The following is a 26,527-nucleotide window of genomic DNA, read 5'->3' on the forward strand; positions in this document are numbered from 1 at the left end:
CTTTCTAAATTGCATCAATTTTTTCATCGCTTCCACTTCTCTGTTTATTCAGATCACTTTCAGCTTCCTCTTGGCCTGCTGAAGGCCTCTTTAAAAAATAACTATCCAAGCAAACTTGTTTCTGCATGCTTCTTAAAACGTTCCGGAAATGACGCGGGCAAATGTCATTTAAATGCGCAAGAGCTTGACCTGTGTAAGCCTTTTCTAGATGTTTCTTATCTACAAAAGCTGCCATTTTATGCTAGCAAGCTAGAGCCCCTTAATTTTTGCAGTTGTCGTAGGGTCATTCTCCTTGTCGCTGCTAGAGAACTGTTCTTGAATGACGTTCAGTTACATGGCCTCCAACTCCTTTAGGTTGTCCTTCGTAAGCTCCTCTTGGTGCTCCTCGAGAAGGTTATTAATGTCTCCTCATTGACTTCCAGACCCATGGACCTCCCAAGTGTAACAATCTCGGCAACCTCAGGTTGCGGTACAAGTTCAGGATCGTCAACTTTTTCGGATTCGGGTACACCTACGTGAAAGCCCTCAAAGTCTCGTGTGAAGACAGCATCATGCCATAGCTTCTTCCACAAAGAGTTCAAGATGTGCTTTGAAACCTTTTGACAAGCTTGATCGATGAGTCTGAGGCGTATCACAACATTGAAATTGTCCTTCCAAAATTCATGAATGGTGAGGTTTGTGCTATCAGTGATTTCGAAACATTTCACAGACCTACTTGAAGTTGGAAATCACTTGCTGGTCCATGAGCTGTAGGAAAGGATTGGTGTTAGGCAGAAAATAGAGAACCTTGATAAATGAATAATCCAGAATGATATCATCCTCGATGCCAGGAGGGTGAGCAGGGCCATTGTCCAACACCAGCAGACATTACAGAGGGAGGTGCTTCTCTTCCAAGTATTTTCTGACAGTCAAACCAAAAGAGATTTACCCACTCGACGTACAAGAGTCTCGTTTCACAGGATTTCACATTAGCCTTTCACATCACCAGAAGCTTCTCCTTTAGCACTTTGTTGGGCCTTGAAGGCTCAAGGAGGGGGCTTCACCTTACAATCCCCACTGGCATTTGCACAGAGTGCAAGGGTAAGCCTGTCCTTTATAGGCTTATGCCCGGGTAGCTTTCGTTTCTTCCGCCGTGACGTAGGTCCTACTAGGCATTTTTTTCCAGAAAAGCCCAGTTTTGTCGCAATTGAAGATTTGCTGGAGACTGTAGCCTTCCTGGAGAGTCAACTTGTCAAATTTCTTAACAAAGGTTCGGCTGCTTTCATGTCTGAGCTTACAGCCTCCCCATGCTGCCCCATCGAATGGATGCCAGACCATTTCTTGAATTTTTCAAACCACCCCCTTGAAGCCTTGAACTCTTGTGGGGCCTGCTTCGATGTCCCTTCTCCTGTGTCGTCTTCAGCGTGAGCACGCACGAGATCAGCGAAAATTGCTCTGGCCTTCCGGCAGATTGTCGTCTCAGTGATCATGTATCCAGCGATCTCCTTGTCCTTAATCCAAAGGAGAAGCATTCTCTCCATCTCATCATGGATGTGGCTCCTTTTACTGGAGAAAACAGTCACGCCCTTAGATGAAGGTGCTTCTTTGGCGACTTCCTTCTGTTTAAGTAAAATGCCAATTGTTGACAGATTTCGGCCGTATTCCTTAGCAATCACACTTAGCTGCTTGCCAGTCTCATAATTCTTGATTATATCAAGCTTTGTCTCCATAGAAAGCATCCTCTTCTTCTTTCCCTGCACATTAGCAACATTCTTGGGACCCGTGTCTAATTATGTACGATTTAATAACGCAATACGATACAGTACATTAATTAAAAGCACGAAAGCGAAATAACCAACACAAATTCAATGTGAACAATAGCGCTGCCAAAACAAAATGGTCGAGGAACTCCGATACGTAGATGCATTATGGGATAGATGCTGACAAATAGGAGAGCTGGATCTTATGGTGGTAACCAACATCAGAGCAGGGAGGTAACCAATTGGAGCGTAAGAGGATGGTGGCAAGTTTACTGTTTTAAAATAAGTGTCAGCGGCCGGGCAAATCTCATACCATACCTTGTTTTGTATGATGACATTTTTTTTTGTAATATGAAGTGAAAAAACTTCATATCTTTTTCGTATTATGAATTTTTCGTATGCAAATCTTTCGTATCACAAGGCATCACTGTATATGACAGGAGTACCGTACAATTAGCAGTTGTTGGTGATAAAGTTATTGTGTTTGTTTTTCATTACGGTTTTACTAATATCATTTTTACTACTATCTTACAGGACAGTATCATATAATTACTACAGTACTATACAAAATACAGTACTTCTAATTATTATGTTCAATAGGTTAGTGTTTTACAATACATAAAAAGGCTTACAGTATACACATGTGAGAGAGGGAGAATGAGATGAATGCGATATTAATATTGGCAGTATAAGATTTTTATGTATACCGCGGTATATAATTAATTACATTACAGTATTTTCACTGCTGTAGTGAATATTATACTTGTTAGGAAAAAAGTCTAGAGTTTATATCACCTGGGTGTTGCTTGGAACGCAATGTAGCAGGTAAGGAGGTTTTTCTTCTATATGCTGCAAATAGGTGAAATGTTTATAATAGTAATGATAATAATATGACATATACAATCAGTATATTTACTATTATCATTGATTACATAAATACTTATCTGCATTTCCTTGGAAGACTGTGTGATTTTAATACACTCACTTGTTTTGTTTTCATTGTTATTATAGATTATGATTAAATAAGTAATACCTCAGAGATCTAATGCTCCATATTTCGATCAATTTGGTTATCAAACCAAATTTTAGAAAATGTTTTGTCCTGGATATAAAAAAAAAATTGCAAGTCCGAACAACTTGAAAGAACCTGTATAGCCAAGATACTTAGCCAAGATAAGATACATATCTCAGACAAAGGCGAATGACCCAGATTATGAGTAACTCTCGCCCAGTTCAGACCCTTAAAATGTTGTACTGTAAACTTTTTCATTTATTTCATTTATTTTAGTGCTCTTAGTGTTTATCTATATACAGTGGCTCCTATAAAGTTAATAGTAGCAGTGATAAGCCAAAAAATAAGGCTTTCTTTGAAAACCACTTTAATTATTATTACTAGCTAAGCTACAACCCTAGTTGGTAAAGCAGGTTGCTATAGCCCAAGGGCTTTAACAGGGAAAAATAGCCCAGTGAGGAAAGGAAATAAATGAATTACGAGAGAAGCAATGAACAATTGAAATGAAATATTTTAAGAACAGTAACAACATTGAAACATATTTCATATATAAACTTCAAAAGACCTGTCAGCCTGTTCAACATCAAAACATTGGCAGCAAGTTTGAATTTTTTAAGTTCTACCGATTCAATTGCCCGATTAGGAAGATTATTTCACAAACCGGTCATAGTTGGAATAGAACTAGAATACTGTGCGAGAAATATTTAGCAACCGGTAAGAAGGTATATGTTGTATTTATGGATCTGGAGAAAGCTTATGATAGATTTGATAGGGAAGCAATGTGGAATGTGATGAGTTTCTATGGAATTGGGGGGTGATTTTGCAAGCAGCGAATAGTTTATACATAGGCAGTAAAGAGTGTGTTAGGACAGGAAGTGAAGTGAGTGGTTTTCAGTGAGAGTGGGGCTGAGACAGGGACGTGTGATGTGGCCATGGCTGTTCAATTTCTTTGTTGATGGAGCCGTAAGAGAGGTGAATGGTCAAGGATTGAAAATGATAGATGAGAGTGATCATGAGTTGGAGACGAATCAGTTGTGTGCAGATGATACTGTATTGGGTGCAGAATTAGAGAAGTTGTGTCTATCAGTGACAGAGTTTGGAAGGGTGTGTTAGAGAAGGAAGTAGCCAGTTAATGTGGGTAAGAGTAAGATTATGAGATTCACGATAAGAGAGGGTGGTGCTAGATTGAATGGAAAGTTACTTTTAGGAAATAGATAAATTTAAGTACTTGGCCTCTGTTTTTGCTGCAAATGGTGGAGTGAAAGCAAATGTACATCAGAGAGGGAATGAAGGATGTAAAGTGTTCGGATCAGTGAAGGGAGTGGTAAAAAAATAGAGGGTTAAGGATGAATTTAGAGAGAGTTTTGTATGAGAAAGTTATTGTACCAACTGTGATGTATGAATCAGAGTTGTGGAAAATGAAAGTGACGGAGAGAAGTGCACCACATCCTCTAATTACAAAAGCTAAATTGTAAACATGGAACTTTAGATATGTTAGTTATGGAAATTTGTCGGTAATCAGCTGTAGTAGAGCTACTACAAACCCATTTACATAATGAAGTAACATTACCAACTCTCCAACAAGTTCTAAAAGAATCTCCTCTTGCTAGCTTACAGAAAATAACATAACCTGGGAGCTAAGAAATCAGCAGTCTTTTTAAAAACAAAGGAAAAATACAATTTGGGTCTCCATAAGCATCAAGGTCCATCAATAGAGTTTCAATTTCATGAGAGTGGAATGCTAAACTAATTGTTTAGCATAAGGAAAACAGGAATGAGGAAGATCGAGTGTCTCATTACTATGCTTATTGTCAAACACATCAGCCAAAATACCGGCCTTTTCCTTTAAAAAGTGAGTGACAGAGCCATCTGGTTTATGTAAAGGAGGAACTGTTAAGTTTATACCAAAGATTGAAGATTTGAGGGTAACCTACTACTTTTGTTCCTGGGGGTTTCTTTCATCATTAAATTGTATTCCTTTTCAGTTGGAGCATAAACTCACAGAGCAACAGGTCTTAGCTGAGTATAGTTATTCCGAGTCATATCTGATCTGTTACCCTTCTAAAGATGATATGCCTCCGGCTTCTCCAAATAAGAACATCTACAATCATCATTGAATCAGGGTTTATCTTTCAGTCTGTACTTTAAGCACACAAAGTATACCTATAAATTATGTTGACCAGATTCTCATACTAAAGAATAACAGGCTCAACACCTTTATACAATTGGGACCAATGTAAATTCAAAAGATCGTTCAAAAGGCCATTCCAGTCTGCTTGAGATTTTATATCAATATTTCACGAGTATGACACATCAAGGACAGGCTGCTAAATCTTAACTAGTAATAAAAGCAAGGCATGATTGGATGTCCCAACTGGAGAACAAACCTTACTTGTTATAATGCCTGGGAAGTCAGTGCATACTAGGTCTAATCAGTTACCAGACTTGTTAGTAGCTTCACGTATGATTTTCTCATAGCCAGATTCAGAGGCAAAGTCCAAAGCTCTTAAACTATGGAAATCAGTCGGAAAAGCAATTTTACTACATCCTACGGTGAACGTTGATGTCACCAATATGAACAATGGGCATGGTTTTTTTTTTTTTTTCTTACTACATTTAAGGGTGATCTTAAACTCCTTGCCAGGTGTATCCTCATGTTTTAGGCATATGGTTATCAGTTGTAAAAAATATGGTTTTATTTGTTAGGTAAATGTTTACAATGTTAACTTGGCTATTCAAAAAATTGGAAAGCAAGATAAATTATAAGAAGCTGCTTAAATTTGTGTGCTTAATGGACACAATCTACATCAATTGAGTTTATTTTACTTATGTAACTTTATTATCTCCTTTTTCACAGGTTCAGCAAACTATGGTAGGAAAAAAGCCTAACTTGGCTCTACCTCATCGAAGATTAGTTTGTTACTGCCGACTATATGAAATTCCTGATGTAAACAAAAGAGAAAGAGTAGGTGTACATCAACGAGAGGTCTTCCTTTTCAATGATCTTCTAGTTGTCACTAAAATTTTCTCAAAGAAGAAAAGCTCAGTGACCTATACCTTCCGACAAAGTTTTCCTCTTGCTGGGCTCTCAGTTTCTACCAATGAAGTGCCATGTAAGTTGAGTCTATTTGGAAAACTCATTCATGATTTTATATTATTATGGAGCTTGCCAATAATTTTTTTTTAATTGCAATAGTATAAAGTTCTTTTTTTAAAGTATAATAAGAGCAGTTTCCTATCATATGAGGATAATAGTTATCTTATAAAACTCTAAAGTATTAGAATAAAATCATTCTAATTATATGATTAGTTTGTCATTGACTTATATTGAGGTGTTACTAAACCAGCAAGATTACTGATGTGGGTTTGGTGATAATGGGGGAACAAATTTATTATTTCCAAGGATTGAAATGTTATTTCTTCATTTGCTGTCTTATTAACCTTTCAGTCTAGCAGACAGGTAGTTATCCAAAATTGGGCTGTAGGATATGTACTTCCCCTTGATTTTATTTATTCTATATCTCCTGATGCTTTAAAAGTAGAATTATTTTCTTTAGTTGAAATATAGCATAGTTTTCTTCTTATTCTTTACTTGTTTGAACGAATAGCATAACCATCTTGTTCTCCTCACTTTCCTTGTAGTGAATAATTTTGTTTGTTCCTCCAATAACAAATCTAACGCTATTTAATAGGGATTATCTTTCTGCGAAGCTGGAAGACTAGCCTTTAAGACTTAATTGTGAGGTGGCAACCATCCTACCACTAGTTAGTGGAAGCGGTACCAGGGATTACCAGGTATCCCCACTCACTCACTCAAACAGCAGTGATTTTAACCACTTTTTCTTTTGGCTCTGGATAGAACGGCTTTGTCCGCTCTCTGCTCCTAAAGGACTTGGCCTTATGTAGACCATTGCTTTACAATATTGCTTTTTCTTCTACAGGTGTGTGTGTTTTCTCTGACGCTCCTCATGCGCATATGTCCAGGGCACAAAGGTCACACTTTTGGTACCTTTATGTCCTTGGTTGACCTGCAGAGGGCGTCAATGTGAGCAGGGCTCTACCTGTGAAGTGTGTCATGGGTGGTCTGCTTCCCAGTGGGAGAAGTTTAGGTGCCGGAAGAAGAATAAGTCTAAGAGAGACTCATCACCTTCGAGGTCCTTCTCGAGGGCGAAGAGACCTCGGATGTCTTCTGTCACCCCTTGACCTCCTTCTGAAGTTCCTCCTCATTCTGACTCTTCCGAGGGCCAGACAAGTAGGAGCGTGGACCATTTAACTCTTTGGCAACCTCTGGGTTCCGGAGACGCTGTTGCTTCCCCTTGAGAGGCAACTTTGGCCCCGCACTCGGGCGAGTCCTTTTCTCTTTCAGATGAGCTGCATGCTTGGCCATTGTTGGGTGTAGCTGGGTCTCCTTCCAAGGAAGTCCTCCCACCTTCCACAGACTTTATCATCTTTCAGAGAACATAGCCCTCTACGAGTGTCATCCAGCAAGCAGCGCTCCTGTTTGCAAGATCTATTCGTCGTTCTCCTGTTCCTGGTCGTCAGTATCCTCGTGCTCATCACTCACCGGAATGTGATCTTCAGCTTACATCTTGTGATTGCCACTCGAAGGCAGTGTACAAAGTTGTCAAAGCAGAATACTTCTAAAGGTTGTGTGATGTAAGCAATGCAGACTTTATTACAACATTTCAATTGACAATACATGGTATCATTACATGGTTTATAGTGTAAAATGCAATGCAGAAAATCAAACTACCAAAACCATCTTTGATAAAGATGTGGTCTTACAAAATACCTGAAAGGATCAACATTGATCTTTTGAATAGGTGATTTCCTTAACTCAATCACTTGCCCATTTTCAGTTTACATTTACTGAATTTCATGTGGTTGCCAAAAAATTTTATCAAGATGCAAATCTTGAGTTTTTTTTATAATCTATATATTAACTTTTTTCCAAAACAGCAAATCAGACAATGGCTAGGTTAAGGAAACTTTGGAAATCAAATTGCCTAAAATTTCATATAAAAATCAGACTATATATCAGTTTAGTGAGATCGGTGTTCCTCTATGAACATGAGTCATAGTATGACAATGAAACAATATCCAATAGATTTAGTTAGATTTGAGAATAAAGCCCTCAGAAGGATATTAGGAGTTAAATGGCAGGACAGGATTAGAAATGAAACTATTAGAGAGAGATTACTCGAGTACCATATGTGGATGAGATCATGATGAGGGGTAGATGGAAATGATTTGGGCATGCTCTTCGCACTCCCCATGAGAGATTAGTTCACCAAACGTTTAACTGAGCTTCACAAGGCACTAGAAGAATTGGAAGACCCAGGCCTACATGGCTTAGGACTATAAAGCGCGGAGTAGGAGAGGATAAATGGAGAAGTATTGAATTAAAAGCTCAAGACAGAGACGACTGGCGAAATCTAACCGAGGCCCTTTACTTCAATAGGCGTAGGAGGAGATGATGATGATGATGGTATATTAAGCCTTTGACGCCTATGCCCTTACAAAAGTCGGGGAGAGGTTCAGTGCTTATGGACTTCACCAAAAAATTATGTTCGCGAACAAAATTTTATTTAAAAATCGGTATATCCATATAATACCTGATGAAGGCTTCTGCTCTGTTGCATTATATTGACAAATTATTAAACTTGGTACTAATGTTAGAAAAAAAACATATCTGGAATGCTAAAAAATAAACAATGTTGAACAGGATTTCTTTTTTTAAATTGTAAATATTATTTTTTTAGAAATTCTTGAAAAATACAATAACTGTTTTTTTTTTTTTTTTTTTTGATTCACTGAATCTGTTTGATGCTTCATTTTCATATGGCTTTATCGCTGTCTTAGATTGGACGACCTAAAGAATTGGACACTACAACCCTGTCTCTTTACGAGCCGGTTGGACTGTCTTTATTTATACACTTTCGACTTATGCTGTACTTGTAACTCTCGAAGAGGGAGTGAATACTTTTTAATGGAGACTTCCCCACTACTTAAGGAAGACTCACATTTAAATGACACAGAAGTTTGTATACTCACAGGCATAAACTACAAATTTTAAAAACAATTTGCATTTTTCTTAGCTATACAAACCAGAGCCATTTAAGCAAAGGTCCTTCCTCAACTCCCTTATAAGTCTTTGACCAAGATGGACCAAAGCCTACCGACAGAGCCACACATAGCACTGCCTAGCATGATGCCATGGAACCCTTTTTCTTTAATTATGGTCTGGACATAGAAAATGGCACTAGGAGCAAAGGCACAAAAATTGTATAGCTTGGAAAAATACAAATGATTTTTTAAAATTTGTAATACCAGTGTTTCATAAAAGATGTAATAAAGATATATTTTTGTGTAGAGGGTCTTTTTGCTCATTTGCTTGACAGGGTGATATGTACTCTTTCATGTGCATTGCAAAACTTTGAGTGGCATGTTGCTGGAAGAGCAGTAAGAGCAACAAGATTAGAGTCAGCTGAAATCTTTGAAGGCAGAAGTGTATTTCTATCACAGTTTTAAGAAAAATTAGATGTGATATGGTGTTTGTATTCTTATTTTTATTATTGTAGGGATTCTACTGAAGCCAGGCCTGAAAAAATAGAAAATTAAATAGTTAACATAGCTATTATTTCTAAGCCTCTAATACTGATGGCAGTGAAAATTACTATAAAATCTGCCTAATTAAGCACAGTTTATATTTCATGCCAACTTTATTCTGCTGTTGGTTATTATAAGCGACTTGTTGAAAACTGAGTCATTTGATAAGATAAGCCATCTTAGTCATAGAAAATAGATGTTTGTTGTGTAATGATAATGTATTATGGACCATCGGATATTTTTAACGTTATGTTTTCAAGCGAAGAAAATATATAACTATAGTAGACTTGCAAAAAATCATTTTTTTTCCCTTTTACTGCGTGAATTATACAAGTTTTTATTCTTTTTACAATGTTTGAATTATACAGAAAAATTGCTTATTCATCTAATTCATCAAGTTGTACTATGGAAAGAGTAAATAGTATTTTCATCTGCCTGAAATTATTTGCAAGACAATTAATGGTTAAACATTTCAACAGAGATATAATTTTGGTCTAAGTGGGGTAAATAATAGAAAAGTACCAAGACTTTTCCTTTGTATACAAGTGTAATCAGGAGGGTGGATTAATTCTCTCTATATTTTCCAGATTATCCATATATCATGGAGATTCGCCAACGGGTAGATAGCAAGTTATTAATTACTTTTAATGCTCGAAATGAGCATGATCGCTCTAAATTTTGCGAAGATTTGAAAGAATCAATATGTGAGATGGATGAAATGGAGAATCTGAGAATTGAAGGAGAGCTAGAAAGACAGAAAGCTTCTTTGAGAGCATCAAGACCAAATTCTACAACAGATAATAGGGATTCTGGAGTTGCTGATATGGAGTTATTAACTAGTACAGAAAAAAATGGAACCTTAAAATCTGACTCGACACTGAAAAGATCAGCATTAAGCAATTCTCTATTGGATATCCATGAAGCTGGTAAGTTTTTATTTGATGATTGCCTCTAATTAGTCAAGAAATCTATTTGGACACTATTCTCCTTTTAATTAACACTATTTTAGTATTCAATTATTGCTGACCATGGTAGTAGGAAACACTTACAGATGTGTCATGATTACTGTTAATGTTTATGGCGTGTAGTAAATTTTGCACTGTAGTTTAAAAGTTGCAGTAGTAATATATAAATGGAAATGACACTGGGTATTTTTATATTGGTAACTTTTTGTTTTTGTTAAGAGTATTCCTACCTTTAAAACATAATCATTGATCAAGTTTTATTTAAAGTAGTATGAAGATATGAATTTAAAAGACACCTGAAATATTTGAATAATTGCAAGGGATTGCAAATATAAAATATTGATGGACAATACCCACTTTTTCCAGTGATTTTATTTCCTTATTTTGTAAATTTTTTTTCTGCTACTGGTATTGTCTTTTCTCTAGCATATTCAAGACTTCAACCAAACTGATGTGAGTTAAAATGACCATCAGTTGTCTTGTGTGAGGATGGTATACATTTCAAATACTAAACACACTTTAAAGTATAATAACTAGATATCCTTTATTATTGATTTTATTTACTATCTTTGAACACTTTCATCTATCTGCTTTTACAATAGTGGGGTTTCAATCACTCGGGTCATAGCAAGTATGATCCTCCCTGACATATGAATGTGTGATATTTCCATTATTCATGCATTTTTGATAAACGAAAATGAAGTAAAAATTCACAAAGATTGGAATTTAAAATGTATTACTTGTCAAGCAACAATATTGAAACAACAGCAATAATATTGAAACATCAGTGGTTATAAGCAGATGAATTCATTAGGGAAATTATTTATAACTAGTATGAGAACCAAGAAAAGTCTCAGCATTACAGACAAAAATGTGCATGTGAAGACCATGGAAAAAAGGGAAGTAAAACTTCTAGTAGCTAGATACTCCTGATATCATACAGGAAATTCTGTAAATGAATTAGGACCATCATAGTACTCTTGGCTATTGAACAACCTCCTGAGAAGGGACATGGTGACTAATTGGTATTCAAAGTAATACAAAAGAAAAACAGCTAAGTCCAATTAAACTAAAATAGTTTAATTCATATATTTATTACATACCTTATCCTCATCTTCCATATGTATCATTATAATTTTTACTTACGTGATATCATGAGTCAGCATCAGCAAAAAAGATATTTGATGGTTTACATATGAAAATATGAACAAGCTGAGTTTTTTATAGCATTTTATTTTACAATTAAAGAGGTAAATATGTAATTCGAAAGACTATTAAAAGTAATAGGACACATATCCTAACATTTTGAAGTGAGAGCTTTTTAACACTAAAATTAAACAAACACAACTAATTTGCCCCATTTGCCACAATACTGATATCCATGCTCTGAACCATGTGCAAATCCCAGGCCTTTCTATCGCTAACCCTTCTGAATTTGAGTCGAGGTATTGAAACTACGATCCAGAACCACTATTGGAGAAATATGTTGGAGGTCATGTTATTCCTGGATATGTATTGAAATAATGATACAATACTGTATAGAGGAAAGCATTCTCACTTGAAATATTTCCTTTGAAAAAACTCTTGAAGTCCATAGTATAACAGAAATGGGCTAGACTCAGACGATTCTGTATATAATTACATAGAAAAGACAGTTAATGTATTGAGCAGCCTTGATCTGTGCACACAAATAACACAGTAGACTGACGTTAATACTTTGCTTGATAATTATATAACACAAAGGAAACAGGATGCAATTGTAAAGTAAAGCATTCAAACAATGGTTGCACTTTACACTACCCAATGACTTTAAAACAACCTATTCAAGAAAAGAAAAGAAAATCTAAACTGATTCTGTAACATAATTGGAAATTCTTTTATTTAATGCAAAATCATGCTGAAACACTTAAACATACTGTAGTCCACTAGTTTAAATATTCATAAAAAACAGGTTTCAGATAACAAATTCAAACCTAATTTATAGTGCAACAAGCAGCTGAAATTACTTATTTTCTAAAGATCAGTTATTGATAAAATTGAATGAGATGGCTACCTGTCTTAATATCATGTGCTGTCACTCTCATCGTAGGTAGATTAGCTTCATCTTTGTATGCATGGGCATCAATGATAAATCTCCTCAAGAAAAAAGAAATGACATTCTTTGATGAAAATCTTGCATGACATCCGTCTCCATTAAAAGGGAGATTCTTGGCATTTCTCTGTAAAGGAGCTGTATTCTTCGAAGATTTTTAGAAGACACAAATATCTATCCTCACAATCCTTACCTACCAAATTTGTAAAGACAGGATAACAAAACTCTGGTAATAATGAGAGCACCGTAGCATTAGACAAAAATGCAATGCTATCCCACAGCCAATAGGGTGTTCGTATAGAAGCCCTAAGTAAACCAAATCCCTTAATCGTTTTGAATACCCGTTGAGATACTACCCGTAGAGAGTTATTGGGTCCTTTGACTGGCCAGACAGTGCTACATTGGATCCCTTTCTCTGGTTACAGCTTATTTCATTTTTGCCGACACATGCATAGAATAGTCTGGCCTATTCTTTACACATTCTCCTCTTTCCTCATACACTTTACAACACTGAAATTACCAAACAATTCTTCTTCTCTCAAGAGGTTAACTAATGCACTGTAATTGTTTAGTGGCTCCTTTCCTCTCGGCAAGGGTAGAAGAGACTTTACCTATGGTAAGCAGCTCTTCTAGGACACTCCAAAATCAAACTATTGTTCTCTAGTCTTGGGTAGTGCCATAGCCTCTGTACCATGGTCTTTCACTGTCTTGGGTTAGAGATCTCTTGCTTGAGGGTACAATCTTGTTTCTCTTCCTCTTGTTATTTTCATTTTTTTATAGTTGATATATGAAAAATTTATTTTATTCTTAAACTTCTCGTAGTTTTTCCTTATTTCCTTTCCTCACTGGGCTATTTTCCCTGTTGGAGCTCTTGGGCTTATAGCATCTTGCTTTTCCAACTTGGGTTGTAGTTTAGGAAATAAAAATAATAATAATAATCTGTGGTTTAGAGAAATAGTTGTAAATATGCAAAGAAAAGAGAACAGGTTGAAGAATGAGATTCATGATACACTAATTCAAATTTTATAGCTTAAACAAAAACGGTATTGTGTTGCTAAGGAATCTTTTAAAAAATCATGACCATCTGTGAAAAAGAGCACACACACGAGTAGAAAATCTGATGTTTTCATGACACATTACCTTTTTACTTTTGCAGCAATGGTTTCATTGATTGGAAAATTAATCGTTTTTCAGTAAAGACAACCTAATTTAGATGCTACTTTCATATATTTTTGTTCTTAGCCAAACAAAAATTTCATTGATTGCTTGTGTAAAGACAATAAACAGTTATCAAAGATCTTTAAACTTTTGCTTTTGAAACTAGTCTTTGTAACTTCTATTTCATCACCAGTAATATAACTTTTTATATTTCATCACCAATAATGTATTGAATTGGTAAAATTATAAGGAAATTGAATTTTTATCTTTTGCATAATTCTGTAGTGTAATATAAATAAAATAGGAAGTCAATGTTTTCACAATTTTTAGATCATATTTATATGCTATTTTTGCAGTACCATATTTTGTAGAGTAGAAAATATATAAAAGGAAAGAAAGATTGATAAATTTTCTGTATACTGAACATATAAACTAGGCATTATTGAATAAAACTTTTTTGCAGAATATTTACCTGTATAGTACAAGTGTGCAGTACAAGTGTGCAATTACAAGAAAAAATCACTTGCTTATATTTTTGTTGTATGAAGTCGACCCCAAAGCACGTGTGCTGCTCACCTTTCTGTACCACAGAGCTATGCTACCACCGCACTTTTACTTGAATGAATGCAGAAGAATTTTAAAGTTTGTATGAAGTTTTTATATTGACAAAGTAGTATTTGGCACTAACCACTTCTTAAATGCACTTAATGTAATGTACTGTAAAGCTATTTATTTTTGTAGAGTATTGATGTAAATAATAAAAACAAAGATTTGTAAAAGTAGTCCTATTGAGAAGTAGTAATTGTTAATGTTTCTCTTGTATAATTTTCAAGTGAAGTATACACTAGCTATATTTTCATATTCAAAAGAGAATTCTTGTGGTGTGAGTTCAATAATGTGGTTCACAGAAATTGGTGGGCAATCAGTGCGACGGGGGAGAGTGGGCTCTCTCGATTCTGGCATGTCTGTCTCCTTCCAGTCCACTAGGGCCTCCAATGAAACTTCTCCAGCCAGTGGTCCTCTGCCATCACTTAACTTCAGATCATCCGAAGGGGATCTTCAGCAGCACCCTAACCATCTTTGGCGTAGTTTAACAGCAAATACTTCTTTTTTTGGTCAGCTGTTTCGTCCACGCAGAACTTCGTATTCTGATGCATCCTCATCTGGAGTGGAGGTTTGACAGTAACATGAACAACCTCTCTTCCTTCACTGGGAAATGTATGATATTAGGCAAGTCAGGTTGTATTTTCTAGCCATAATCTAGTCTTTCAAGTGTACACAAGCATTCCAAATAGAGCACAGTGAAGATGATGTGGCCAAAAACATCAGTTTTATAAATTATCCTGTGTACCTCATACTGTGTATGTGTGCAAAGGTATTGGTACTTATGTAATTAGGAAAAGATTTAAGGAACCCAACAAATATGCAAATGTGCCATTTAGTCAGATATAGTCACGTATATAAGCTTGTATAAAGTATTATGTATATAAGTCATGTTAGATAATAGTCTGTAATATATATATACCTTAACCATAGTTGGCTGAATACAGTATGTCCAAGACTGGATTTTTTATGGCATTTTAGAGTAGTAATTGCAAGTCTAAACTTCGGAATTTCCAAAGTATATTTGTTAATAATTGTTCAGTTTATATACACAACACTTCAAATAAAAAGCAAAGTATAGTTTAATTAAACTTAAACTGTATACTTCCGTTTGAAAATTTATCTCTAGTCAGCTTTCTGATTTTCATGTGATGTATTTGATGCTTCAACTTCAAGGACAAATTGTTGTACTAACTTGATACTGTGGGTGTCCTGTACTATACTTAGATCACCCAATCATCCAATATTGTACATATAGGATATATTGTTACTTCATCAGCTTGATTGTACAGGCTGTATTTCTATGACAAAAATAAAGAATTATCCTGCAATAAAATATTTAACCTTTGTTATCTGGAATATTTTTTATCATTTAGCACATTTGGTTGAGTGAAGTTGATAGATTTTACTCAGTCAGTAGTTTTTGGCTGAAAATCAATTACTCTAGATTCAGATCATAACACTGGAGTAGTAGTTAGTGTCCTATACTGTAATGTCACGTTCTAAAATCAGTTATTTAGGAATCAGAGTTACTGGATCTATAATAAAAGTCTATAGAATAGAATCTGATGATTTGGTATATTTTTATTCAAAAGAAATTCTATTCCAAAATATAGTTCATGATCTGACACTTTTCATAATAAAGTACTATGGTAAAAAAAAAAGTAAGAGGAGTGACACCATATCTAAGGTGTACACAGCTTTTGATAATTACTGTATTATTAAGATAATTGTAGGTAAATTACAATATTTTTTATTAATCTCCCGGTTTATGAATACTAAAGTAAAATTAAAAATTGGTAATTTGAATATTAGAAACATGAATCAGATTGGGAAGTTACAGAAAGTGGAGAAGGAATTTATGTAATAGACTTTGGATATTTTGGCTCTAAGTGAAACACGTAAGGGTATTGGTAAACAAATTATATATATATATATATATATATATATATATATATATATATATATATATATATATATATATATATATATTATATATTTATATGTATACTGTGTATATATATATATATATATATATATATATATATATATATATATATATATATATATGTGTGTGTGTATATATATACAGTATGTATATATATATATATATATATATATATATATATATATATATATATATATATATATATATATATATATATATATTTATCATATATTATACATATATATATTATATTATATATATAGGCTATATATATATATATATATATATATATATATATATATATATATATATATTTATAAATTATATTTATATATATATATATATATATATATATATATATATATATATATATATATATATATATATATATATATATATATATATATATATATATATATATATATATATATATATATATATATATATATATATAGGCTATATATATATATATATATATATATATATATATATATATATATATATATATATATATATATATATATATATATATATATATTATACAAAAACAATTAGAATAGCGCCAACGTTATCCCTGCGTGTCGTAAGAGGCGACTAAAAGGGACGTGACATCAGCAAAGAGGTGGAGCTGGTGGGAGAGTGACTGCTCCCCGCACTCTAGTTTTGGGGTGTTTGAATGTGCGTGGATGTAGTACGATAGAGAGTAAAAGATGTGAGATTGGACGTATGTTTAGGAATAGAAGGATGGATATATTGTCCGTGTGTGAGACAAAGATAAAATGGAAGGATGAAGTGATGTTTGGTGAAATGTCTGGTAGAGTGTCTGGGATTGAAAGGGGAAGAGCAAGAGAAGGTGTGGCTTTATTGCTGAGTGAATGGATGACAGGTAAAGTAGTGGAATGGAAGGAGATATCATCTAGGTTAATGTGGGTAAGGGTTAGGTTGGGTAGGGAATGTTGGGCTTTTGTCAGTGCGTATGGGCCAGGTTGTGAGAGAAGTGAAGAAGAGCAGAATGAGTTCTGGAATGAATTAACTAGGTGTGTAGAAGGAATTATGTAGTTGTCATGGGTGACTTAAATGCTAGAGTGGGTGCTTGAGAGGTAGAAGGTGTCATTGGGAAGTATGACGTACCAGGTGAAAATGAGAGTGGTGAGAGACTGGTAGATATGTGTGTTGAGCAAGAGATGGTGATAAGTTCTAGCTTTTTCAAAAAGAAAGATAAAAACAAGTATACAGGGGTAAGACTGGCAAATGGAAGAGTAGTAGAAAGGGCATTACTGGATTATGTATTGATAACTGAAAGAATGTTTGGAAGATTGAAAGACATGCACGTGTTTAGGGTATGGCTAACGATATGTCTGATCATTTTTTGGTGGAAGGAAAATTAGATGTAGCAAAATAGGGGGAATAGAGTAGGTGGATGTAAAAGAGAGCAAGTGAGGGTTGAAGAGCTAATAAAACTGGGGGTAAAAAGTAAATATCAAGAAAGGTTGAAAATGGCATATGACGAAGTGAAAGTAAGAGAAACTGGTAATTTAAAGGAGTGGAAGTTAGTAAAAGAAAATTTTGTTGGGATTGCAAGTGATGTGTGTGGCAAGAAGGTTGTTGGAGGCAGCATAAGGAATGGTAGTGAATGGTGAAATGAAGGAGTGAAGGTAAAAGTGGAAGAGAAAAAGAGGGTTTTTCAAGAATGGTTGCAGAGTAATAGAGTAGAGAAGTATGAAAAATATAGAGAGAAAAATGTGGAAGTAAAGCGCAAGGTAAGTGAGGCAAAGAGGGCAGCTGACCTGAGGTGGGGTCAGTGATTGGGTCATTTATATGAAGAGAATAAGAAGAAGTTTTGGAAAGAAGTGAAGAGAGTAAAGAAGGCTGGCTCAAGAATTGAAGACAGTGAAAGATGGAAATGGAAGGTTGTTAAAAGGAGAGGAGGCAAGGAAAAGGTGGGCGGAATATTTTGAAAGTTTACTGAATATTGAGGATAATAGGCAGATATGATTACTGTTGCAAGTGTTGAGGTGCCGGTGATGGGAGATGAGAATGAGAGAGATTACAAGAGAGGAAGTGAGGAGAGCACTAGATGAAACGCGAGTAGGAAAAGCATCTGGTATGGATGGTGTGAGAGCTGAGATGTTGAAGGAAGGTGGTGTGACTGTACTTGAATGGTTGGTGAGATTGTTTAATATGTCTTTTGTGTTGTCAATGGTACCAGTAGATTGGGTTTGTGCATGTATTGTACCGCTATATAAGGGTAAGGGAGATTTTCATGAGTGTTGTAATTCAAGGGGTATTAGTTTGTTGAGTGTAGTTGGAAAAGTGAATGGTAGAGTACTGATTAATAGGATTAAGTATAAAACAGAGAATGCAATCTTAGAAGCACAGGGTGGTTTTAGAAGAGGTAGGGGTTGTATGAATCAGATTTTTATAGTTAGGCAGATATGCGAGAAATATTTAGCAAAAGGTAAGGAGGTGTATGTTGCGTTTATGAATCTGGAGAAAGCGTATGATACAGTTGATAGGGAAGCAATGTGGAATGTGATAAGGTTATATGGAGTTGGTGGAAGGTTGTTGCAAGCAGTGAAAAGTTTCTACAAAGGTAGTAAAGCATGTGTTAGGATAGGAGAGTGGGGCTGAGACAGGGATGTGTGATGTCGCCGTGGTTGTTTAACTTGTATGTTGATGGAGTGATGAGAGAGGTGAATGCTCGAGTGCTTGGACGAGGATTGAAACTGGTAGACGAGAATGACCATGAATGGGAGGTAAATCAGTTGTTTGCGGATGATCTGTACTGGTTGCAGACGCGGAAGAGAAGCTTGGCCGATTAGTGACAGAATTTGGAAGGGTGTGTGAGAGAAAGAAGTTGAGAGTTAATGTGGATAAGAGTAAGGTTATGAGATGTATGAGAAGGGAAGGTGGTGCAAGGTTGAATGTCATGTTGAATGGAGAGTTACTTGAGGAGGTGGATCAGTTCAAGTACTTGAGGTCTGTTGTTGCAGCAAATGGTGGAGTGGAAGCAGATGTACGTCAGAGAGTGAATGAAGGGTGCAAAATGTTGGGTGCAGTTAAGGGATTAGTAAAAAATAGAGGGTTTGGCATGAATGTAAAGAGAGTTCTATATGAGAAAGTGGTTGTACCAACTGTGATGTATGGATGGGAGTTGTGGGGAACGAAAGTGACAGAGAGACAGAAATTGAATGTGTTTGAGATGAAGTGTCTAAGGAGTAAGGCTGGTGTATCTCGAGTAGATAGGGTTAGGAACGAAGTGGTGAGGGTGAGAACGGGTGTAAGAAATGAGTTAGCAGCTAGAGTGGATATGAATGTGTTGAGGTGGTTTGGCCATGTTGAGAGAATGAAAAGTGGCTGTCTACTAAAGAAGGTGATAAATGCAAGAGTCGATGGGAGAAGTACAAGAGGAAGGCCAAAGTTTGGGTGGATGGATGGAGTGAAGAAAGCTCTGGGTGTTAGGAGGATAGATGTGAGAGAGGGAAGAGAGCGTGCTAGAAATAGGAATGAATGGCGAGCAATTGTGACGCAGTTCCGGTGGGCCCTGCTGCTTCCTCCGGTGCCTTAGATGACCGCGGAGGTAGCAGCAGTAGGGGATTCAGTGTTATGAAGCTTCATCTGTGGTGGATAACGGGGGAGGGTGGGCTTTGGCACCCTAGCAGTACCAGCCGAACTCGGTTGAGTCCCTTGTCAGGCTGGGAGGAATGTAGAGAGGATTTTTTGTTTCATTTGTTTGATGGCTACCCCCCAAAATTGGGGGAAGTGCCTTGGTATATGTATGTATGCATATATATTATATATATATATATATATATATATATATATATATGATTTATATATATATATATATATATATATATATATATATATATATATATATATATATATATATATGTACTGTATATATATATATATATATATATATATATATATATATATATATATATATATATATATATATATATATATATATATCTAATTTATATTATATATATAGATATATTATATATACAGTACAGGTATATATATATATATATATATATATATATATATATATATATATATATATATATATATATATATATATATATATATAAGGACATGCAGTTACAAGGAAAAAACCATGGATATCAAATGATACTTGGGATACTATAAAAAGAAGACAATGGGAAATTGTTGAAAGTTTTTGGAGGAAGTAATGAAAATTACAAGGTAGAGCATGATAAGTATTCCAGTATTGATGATGAGGTCGAAAGAAAAGCCAGGAAAACTGATGAGAGTGGCAAAGCTATAAATTCGGAGCGGCAATGGTGTACGAATTATTTGTAGAATTATAGGTGAAATCTCTTCTTGGGCAAAGGAGAAGAAGCATATATCCATCAAAAAGAGAGATTGATCTGTTATAACAACAGAAGATGAAGAAAGGCAACGTTGGATGGAACACTTTAGTGAGGTCATGAAGAGGAGATATGAAGGATAGGATTTGATCGATATATTTGAAGCTGAGGAAGACCTTGATGTGCCCATGAATGAATTTACTGTGAAGTCGATGCTATCATTAAAAAACTTGAGAGAAGGGAAGCCCCTGGATATGATGGAATAACTGTTGAGATGATATTTGCCAAAAAGAAAGTGACTCCCAAATACAAGATTATTTTGTAGAATGTGGCATGAAGAGGCCAAACCTGATTTAATGGGAGTTAGGAGTGTTGTTGAAAATGGCAAAAAAAAATAAAAAAAGAAAAAAATCTGACTGATTGCAATAATTAAAGAGGCATCACACTTACTGTGTCATTTGTCATGAAAATGTGTAGTATGGTCATTCTAAAGTGACTAGAGAGAAAGATTGATGAAAAGCTGAGAGATGAACAAGCAAGATTTAGAAAAGATAACAGTTATACTGACCAAATTTTCATTTTAAGACATGCGGTACAGCAATGTGTAGAATATAGAAATCCACTTTTGATGGCATTTGTGGACTATATAAAAGCCTTTGATACTGTGCACCGGCCAATTTTGTGGTTAGTTCTGCATTATTATGGTATTTCTCTCAACTATGTAAGTTTCATTACCAGTGAGTCTGTTCATGAGCATAGGAAGTGCAAAGTTAATGTTAATGGACTCATATCAAACGAATTTCCAGTGAACAGTGGAGTAACTCCAAGTGAATGTGTTGTCAATCACCTATGTAGTTTATCCTCATGGATTTTGTAATGCATAGAACAGTTGGGGATGGTGGAGAAAGATTGGACTGAATTGGTAACAGGAAATTAGCTGATCTAGAGTATACTGATGATGCTGTCTTTATTAGCAGAACATCACTGGATTTGTAAAGCTTGCTTACCAGAATGCATGAAATATCTCATCAGGTTGAGCTCAAAATAAATAGAAAAGGGACAAAGATGATGAGAACGGAATATGCAATGGAAGATGAAATATCATTGGAAGGAGAAAGGATTAATGAGGTGGAATCATTTAGATACAGTATTTAAGAACTAGGATCTCTAATGCAGGATCTTTAGAATTTGAGTTTAATGAAAGATTGGAAAATTAAATCAGAAACTATTAGATTACTCAAGTGCTATATGAGGATTTCATGGTGAGGGGTAGATGGAGATGGTTTGGGCATGCTCTGTACACTCTCCAAGAGAAATTAGTTTACCAAACTTACAATTGGGCTCCACAAGGCACTAGAATTGTTGAGGATCCAGGCCTTAATGGCTGAGGACTATGAAATGTGAAGTAGGAGACGATGAATGGAGAAGTATTGATTTAAAAGCTCAGGATAGACGACTGGCAAAATCTAACCGAGGCTCTTTGCATCAATAGGCGTGGGAGATGATGATGATGATAATAGCTCATGAAATAGTGTAAAACTATTTTGTCTAGTCTGTCCAAGTATTTATGTCAGTAGGTTAAAATAGGCTCGTCAGCTAGTTCTTCCATAATAGTGAATGCGTAGATCACAGGTAAATAAATATATGTATGGTGTGTCTTGCCAGCTAGGGAAATTTGGCACTCAGGCAGAAGCTTCAAGGGAGAAAACAACTACTTCAAATACAAAACAATTAAGGCAAATTTATTGAGCAGGAAATTACTGTTGTGGGGTTAAAAAGATTTATTAAATAATCGTATTTCTGTTAAAGCTGATTATCCAGAACATTTGAAATTGTCACTAGATATTGATTGAGAAGGAATTCTGTACTTTTGATGTTGTTTCATGCCAAACTATCCAACTTTATCCAACCCAAAGTGGCAATATTAGCTTGAACCATTTTAAAACCTGTAGAATATAATAGATTTTGTTGGTACATTAAATCTGTGAGTATACAAGTTACAGCTATGTATGAATGTACTTCCTTTTTTAATTGATTTTTGTAGTGCAGATATGTTGATCATTTTTTATTACAACATTATTTTAAATTTACTACTTTACTGTGTATTACAGTATCTTGCTCCCAGCTTCTGGATGGATTATGAATTGTAAATACAAGATTTAGTCAATTCCAGAAGTTAATGAACAAAAATATAGAATTTACGTAGGTAATGCCTCAAGGAAACAGCTCATACCAGAATACAGCATAGGTGTATCCATGTGTTAAGAAGAAATGATTTGGGTGACTCCTGGGGATATTCATCAGAAATTATGAAAATATAATCCCTGAGGATGGTAAAATTCGATGAACCTCTGAGGATGCGTATACATGATTTGTAACATATTACAAATCACGATTTGAAGGTACACGAGTTTAAATTTATTGAGATATATTCTGCTAACACGAAATGTTCGATGTTACGAGAGTTGAATTTCCCTCTTAAAAGCAGAGAAGAGAGAGAGAGAGAGAGAGAGAGAGAGAGAGAGAGAGAGAGAGAGAGAGAGAGAGAGAGAGAGAAAGGTTAATAAGAATCTATTTAAGCTTATAAAGAAATTTTATAGTTTTTGATGTAGTACCAAAAAAGTAATCTAATTTTATGAATAAATGTATATCCATACTTGTGAATGGAGATGTTTACAATTTAGCATGTTTCCAGTAAATCGCTGCTCTTTATTTGTAAAAGTGGTTTGTTCTAAGATAGTATAAAATAGAAAGATTTTGTAAGGTTGAATAACAAATTAAGTTATAAAAATTATATTGCGATGGTATAGAATAAACTTGATTGTTACATTTACCAATATTTATATTCAATATCTTAGTTTACATCGTGTATGTAGAAGGCTGTGGATCGTCAGATGATGTTTGTTGTTTTGTTGTTGTTGTTCTTTGATACGCATCTTAATAAGAAACTGGTCGAGAGAGTGTTGAACAGTGTTCCTTTTTCAAGAAATAGGTGATAGGGAGCAAAATCACATCATCAATACTCTGTTAACTATATGTGAGTATAATTGTGATACTGTCGGAACCTTGAAAACAGCTGACAACAAAACCAAAATAAAAACAATATGTAATTGCTGTCGTTAAAATATATCTTGAAATATTAATGGAAAAGTACAGAAATTATTAAACAAAGTTCAGATAACATTGAAAACCATGATTATTTTAGACATCTTTCAGTTTATATTATGTTATGTAGTCGGCTAAAGCTACAGATCAGCTGACTAAATCGAATGACGTCTTAATCCCTGCCTACGATTGAACATTGATTTAAGCAAAGTAAAAGTTTATATTGTGTGTAGTATTTATCTGACACGTTCTAAAGAAACAAAGGTTTCTGATAAATCTGTTCTATGTGTGTATAGTAAGGCCCCTCACAGAGAGAGAGAGAGAGAGAGAGAGAGAGAGAGAGAGAGAGAGAGAGAGAGAGAGAGAGAGAGAGAGAGAGAATGTAATCACATAATAGTTAATAATATTGGCTTTAAACAAAATGTATGAAAACCATATAAAATTAATGAAATGAATAAATAAACATGAAATGAAAAGGAAAATATGTTACGATCTTATTTATTTATTGAAAAAAAATCGCTAATGTGTTTTGATATGCGCAGTAGCATTATGAGTAGGCTACATACCAGAAAGTACTGTTCATTGTCTTTTTAACTTGCACATGTACTTATTGATATAAAATTAATTGTAAATAAATAATTATAAGATTAAAAGGAAAAATGTTACGATCTTTTATTTTATTACCAAAAAGAAAGAAAAAAATAATAATGCGTATTATAAACACATGTAGTATTGTGCGTTCGTACATACCACGCAGTACAGTTCATTGTGATTTTTAACGTAAATATATTCTCATTGATATAATATGAATTTTAAATAATTATCCATTAGACCAAAAGGAAAGATATGTTTCGATCTCTTATTTAGTTACCGAAATGAAAGAAAAATTAATCGCGAATGTGTTTGATATGCATAAGGCGCAACATTATGCGTTCGTACATACAGTAGTTTTGTTTAGTGTGTTTTTTCACTTAAAAATGTACTTAATGATATAAAATTCATTATAGATAATTAATCCTGAGATTAAAAGAAAAAATATGAGAGAGAGAGAGAGAGAGAGAGAGAGAGAGAGAGAGAGAGAGAGAGAGAGAGAGAGAGAGAGAGAGAGAGAGAGAGAGAGAATGGGGCCGGGATTGAGGCAGGCGACAGCCGACAGTGGCGACTGTAGTGATGCGTCATAGTGTGAATATACATTCAAAAGCAAATGTCCTGTCGTCTCCAGTCCCCCACTGTCACCCCCAATATCTATAGATTCCAGAATTTCAGGAGTAGAAGAGTTTGGTTGTTAGGAGAGAGGCCAACTAGTCCAGCCATTTTCGGTAAAAATATGGAAGAATCGTTCAGATTCGGTTAAAAGCACCAACTTTGCGCAAAGTCAGCTTTTGATGTACCTTTTAAAATGTGATAGAGACCCTTTGATATCTTTCCAATATGGCCGCTTTTTTCCAGATGGCCGCCAAAATTCAGGAAAATGCTGCTGTAAGGACATTGCTCCCTCCGTCGTCCAGCATTCTCATCGAATTCTCCATTTCATTTAAATTCTCTTTTCGCCACACTATGGTTCACTGTATATATTTATTCCGTTCCCTCGGAGCTACAATTTTATGTATTTATCATTTCGCTACCTATTTCTGTTGACTTGTATTTCAAGTATTTGTACGTGTAAAAAATCACACATATTGTGGCGGTTAGTTCAAGCCAGATTGGCGCCTGCGCGCATGCTACTTTTCTGTCCGCACCTTGTATTATATTTTCGCACATGTTTGAATAAACCGTCAGTTGTTGTTGGTGATAGCTCGTCTTACTGTCCTTCCAACTGGTCACCCCGGAGTTTAAGTAGCATCAGCGGTTTTGGCTTTGCCATTAACAGACTTATTACAGCCGTGCTACCTTCTTTTTCTCCGTTACCTTAGGCGTGAGCTTCGGCCTTTGGTGCTCCCACACCTCGGTGCATTTGCAAGGCAGTAGGATGAGCTTAACCAACATATAAACTTCCCACCTCTTCGCCGACTCGTCGGCTGACCACAATGGCAGATTCAACCCGCCCATCACACCCAACGGCCTCGCCTCCACACCCAAAGTCAAACTGCTGCCGTTTTCTCAACACAACACCGCTTCCTGGTTCCTGAGAGCGGATGTACTCTTCAGAGCCGCTAGGCTCAGCGACTCCTGCGCCAAGGCCGACATCGTTCTCACCTCTATCCCAGAGGAGGTATTCGACAAGATTTCCCCATGGCTCGACGCCCGGGCTGGCCAAGTTTCCTACAACGATCTGAGAATGAAACTCATCGCGCCCTCAAGGCGTCCCTGATGGCGAGCTGCACTGACGGGGACTGGAAATCACGACTTCCTTGGGTACTTCTTGGCCTTCGCACCGCCCCTCGTGCAGATGGCGAGCCATCGCTCGCTGAAAAGGTTTACGGAGAGGCGCTCGCAGTTCCCGGCGAATTCTTTCCCACATCAACCGACGACACGCAGCTGGGTCATCTAAGGGACATCGTCAGAAAGTTTAGGCCATGTCTTAAAACTTACCAGGACAGAACTAAGCATTTCAAGCCGAGGAACCTGGACAACTGCGGGTATGTTTTTGTCCGTGTCGACGCTCATCGACAGACGCTAACCAGACTCTATCGAGGCCTCTACCGAGTAATCAAGAGAACGATGAAAGCCTTCCTTCTCGACGTGCATGGCCAAGAGGACTGGGTCTCAATAGACCGCGTGAAACTGGCGTTTCTCGAAGGAAGCGACACTGCCTCCGCGGGACCTGGCAGATCCAGAGTGCCACCTCGAAACAAGGCGCCCAATGAGAAGAAAAGCAGTAAACGACGACGCGAGGTAACGATCCATATGCCGACTGCCGACGTGCCCCTCCGTTCAAAAACAAGAGGAACCCTCCGACGCCCGAAACGATACGAAGACTAGTCTCATCAGCCCTCTACGCTGCCTGATGTCTTGGGAG

The 26,527-nt window shown here is 35.8% G+C and overlaps 1 protein-coding gene across 9 annotated transcripts in view; it reads left to right on the forward strand.

The window, feature by feature from the left end:
- siz (Brefeldin-resistant Arf-GEF family protein schizo) overlaps positions 1-15,530 on the forward strand; it is a 389,510-nt gene extending 373,980 nt beyond the window's left edge. For 7 of the 9 annotated variants that reach the window (XM_068376730.1, XM_068376731.1, XM_068376732.1 and 4 more), the window contains 3 exons: positions 5,609-5,864; positions 9,948-10,286; positions 14,484-15,530. In XM_068376730.1, coding sequence (XP_068232831.1) covers positions 5,609-5,864; positions 9,948-10,286; positions 14,484-14,755 — 867 coding nt within the window. In that variant the 3' untranslated portion in view covers positions 14,756-15,530. Of the gene's footprint in view, positions 1-5,608; positions 5,865-9,947; positions 10,287-14,038; positions 14,071-14,483 lie in introns of those variants that run through there. The other 2 variants (XM_068376727.1, XM_068376728.1) reach the window with 2 other exon arrangements.
- Positions 15,531-26,527: the final 10,997 nt, after the last annotated feature.

Source organism: Palaemon carinicauda, chromosome 7, assembly GCF_036898095.1.
Source record: "Palaemon carinicauda isolate YSFRI2023 chromosome 7, ASM3689809v2, whole genome shotgun sequence".
Classification (NCBI taxonomy): Eukaryota; Metazoa; Arthropoda; class Malacostraca; order Decapoda; family Palaemonidae; genus Palaemon; species Palaemon carinicauda.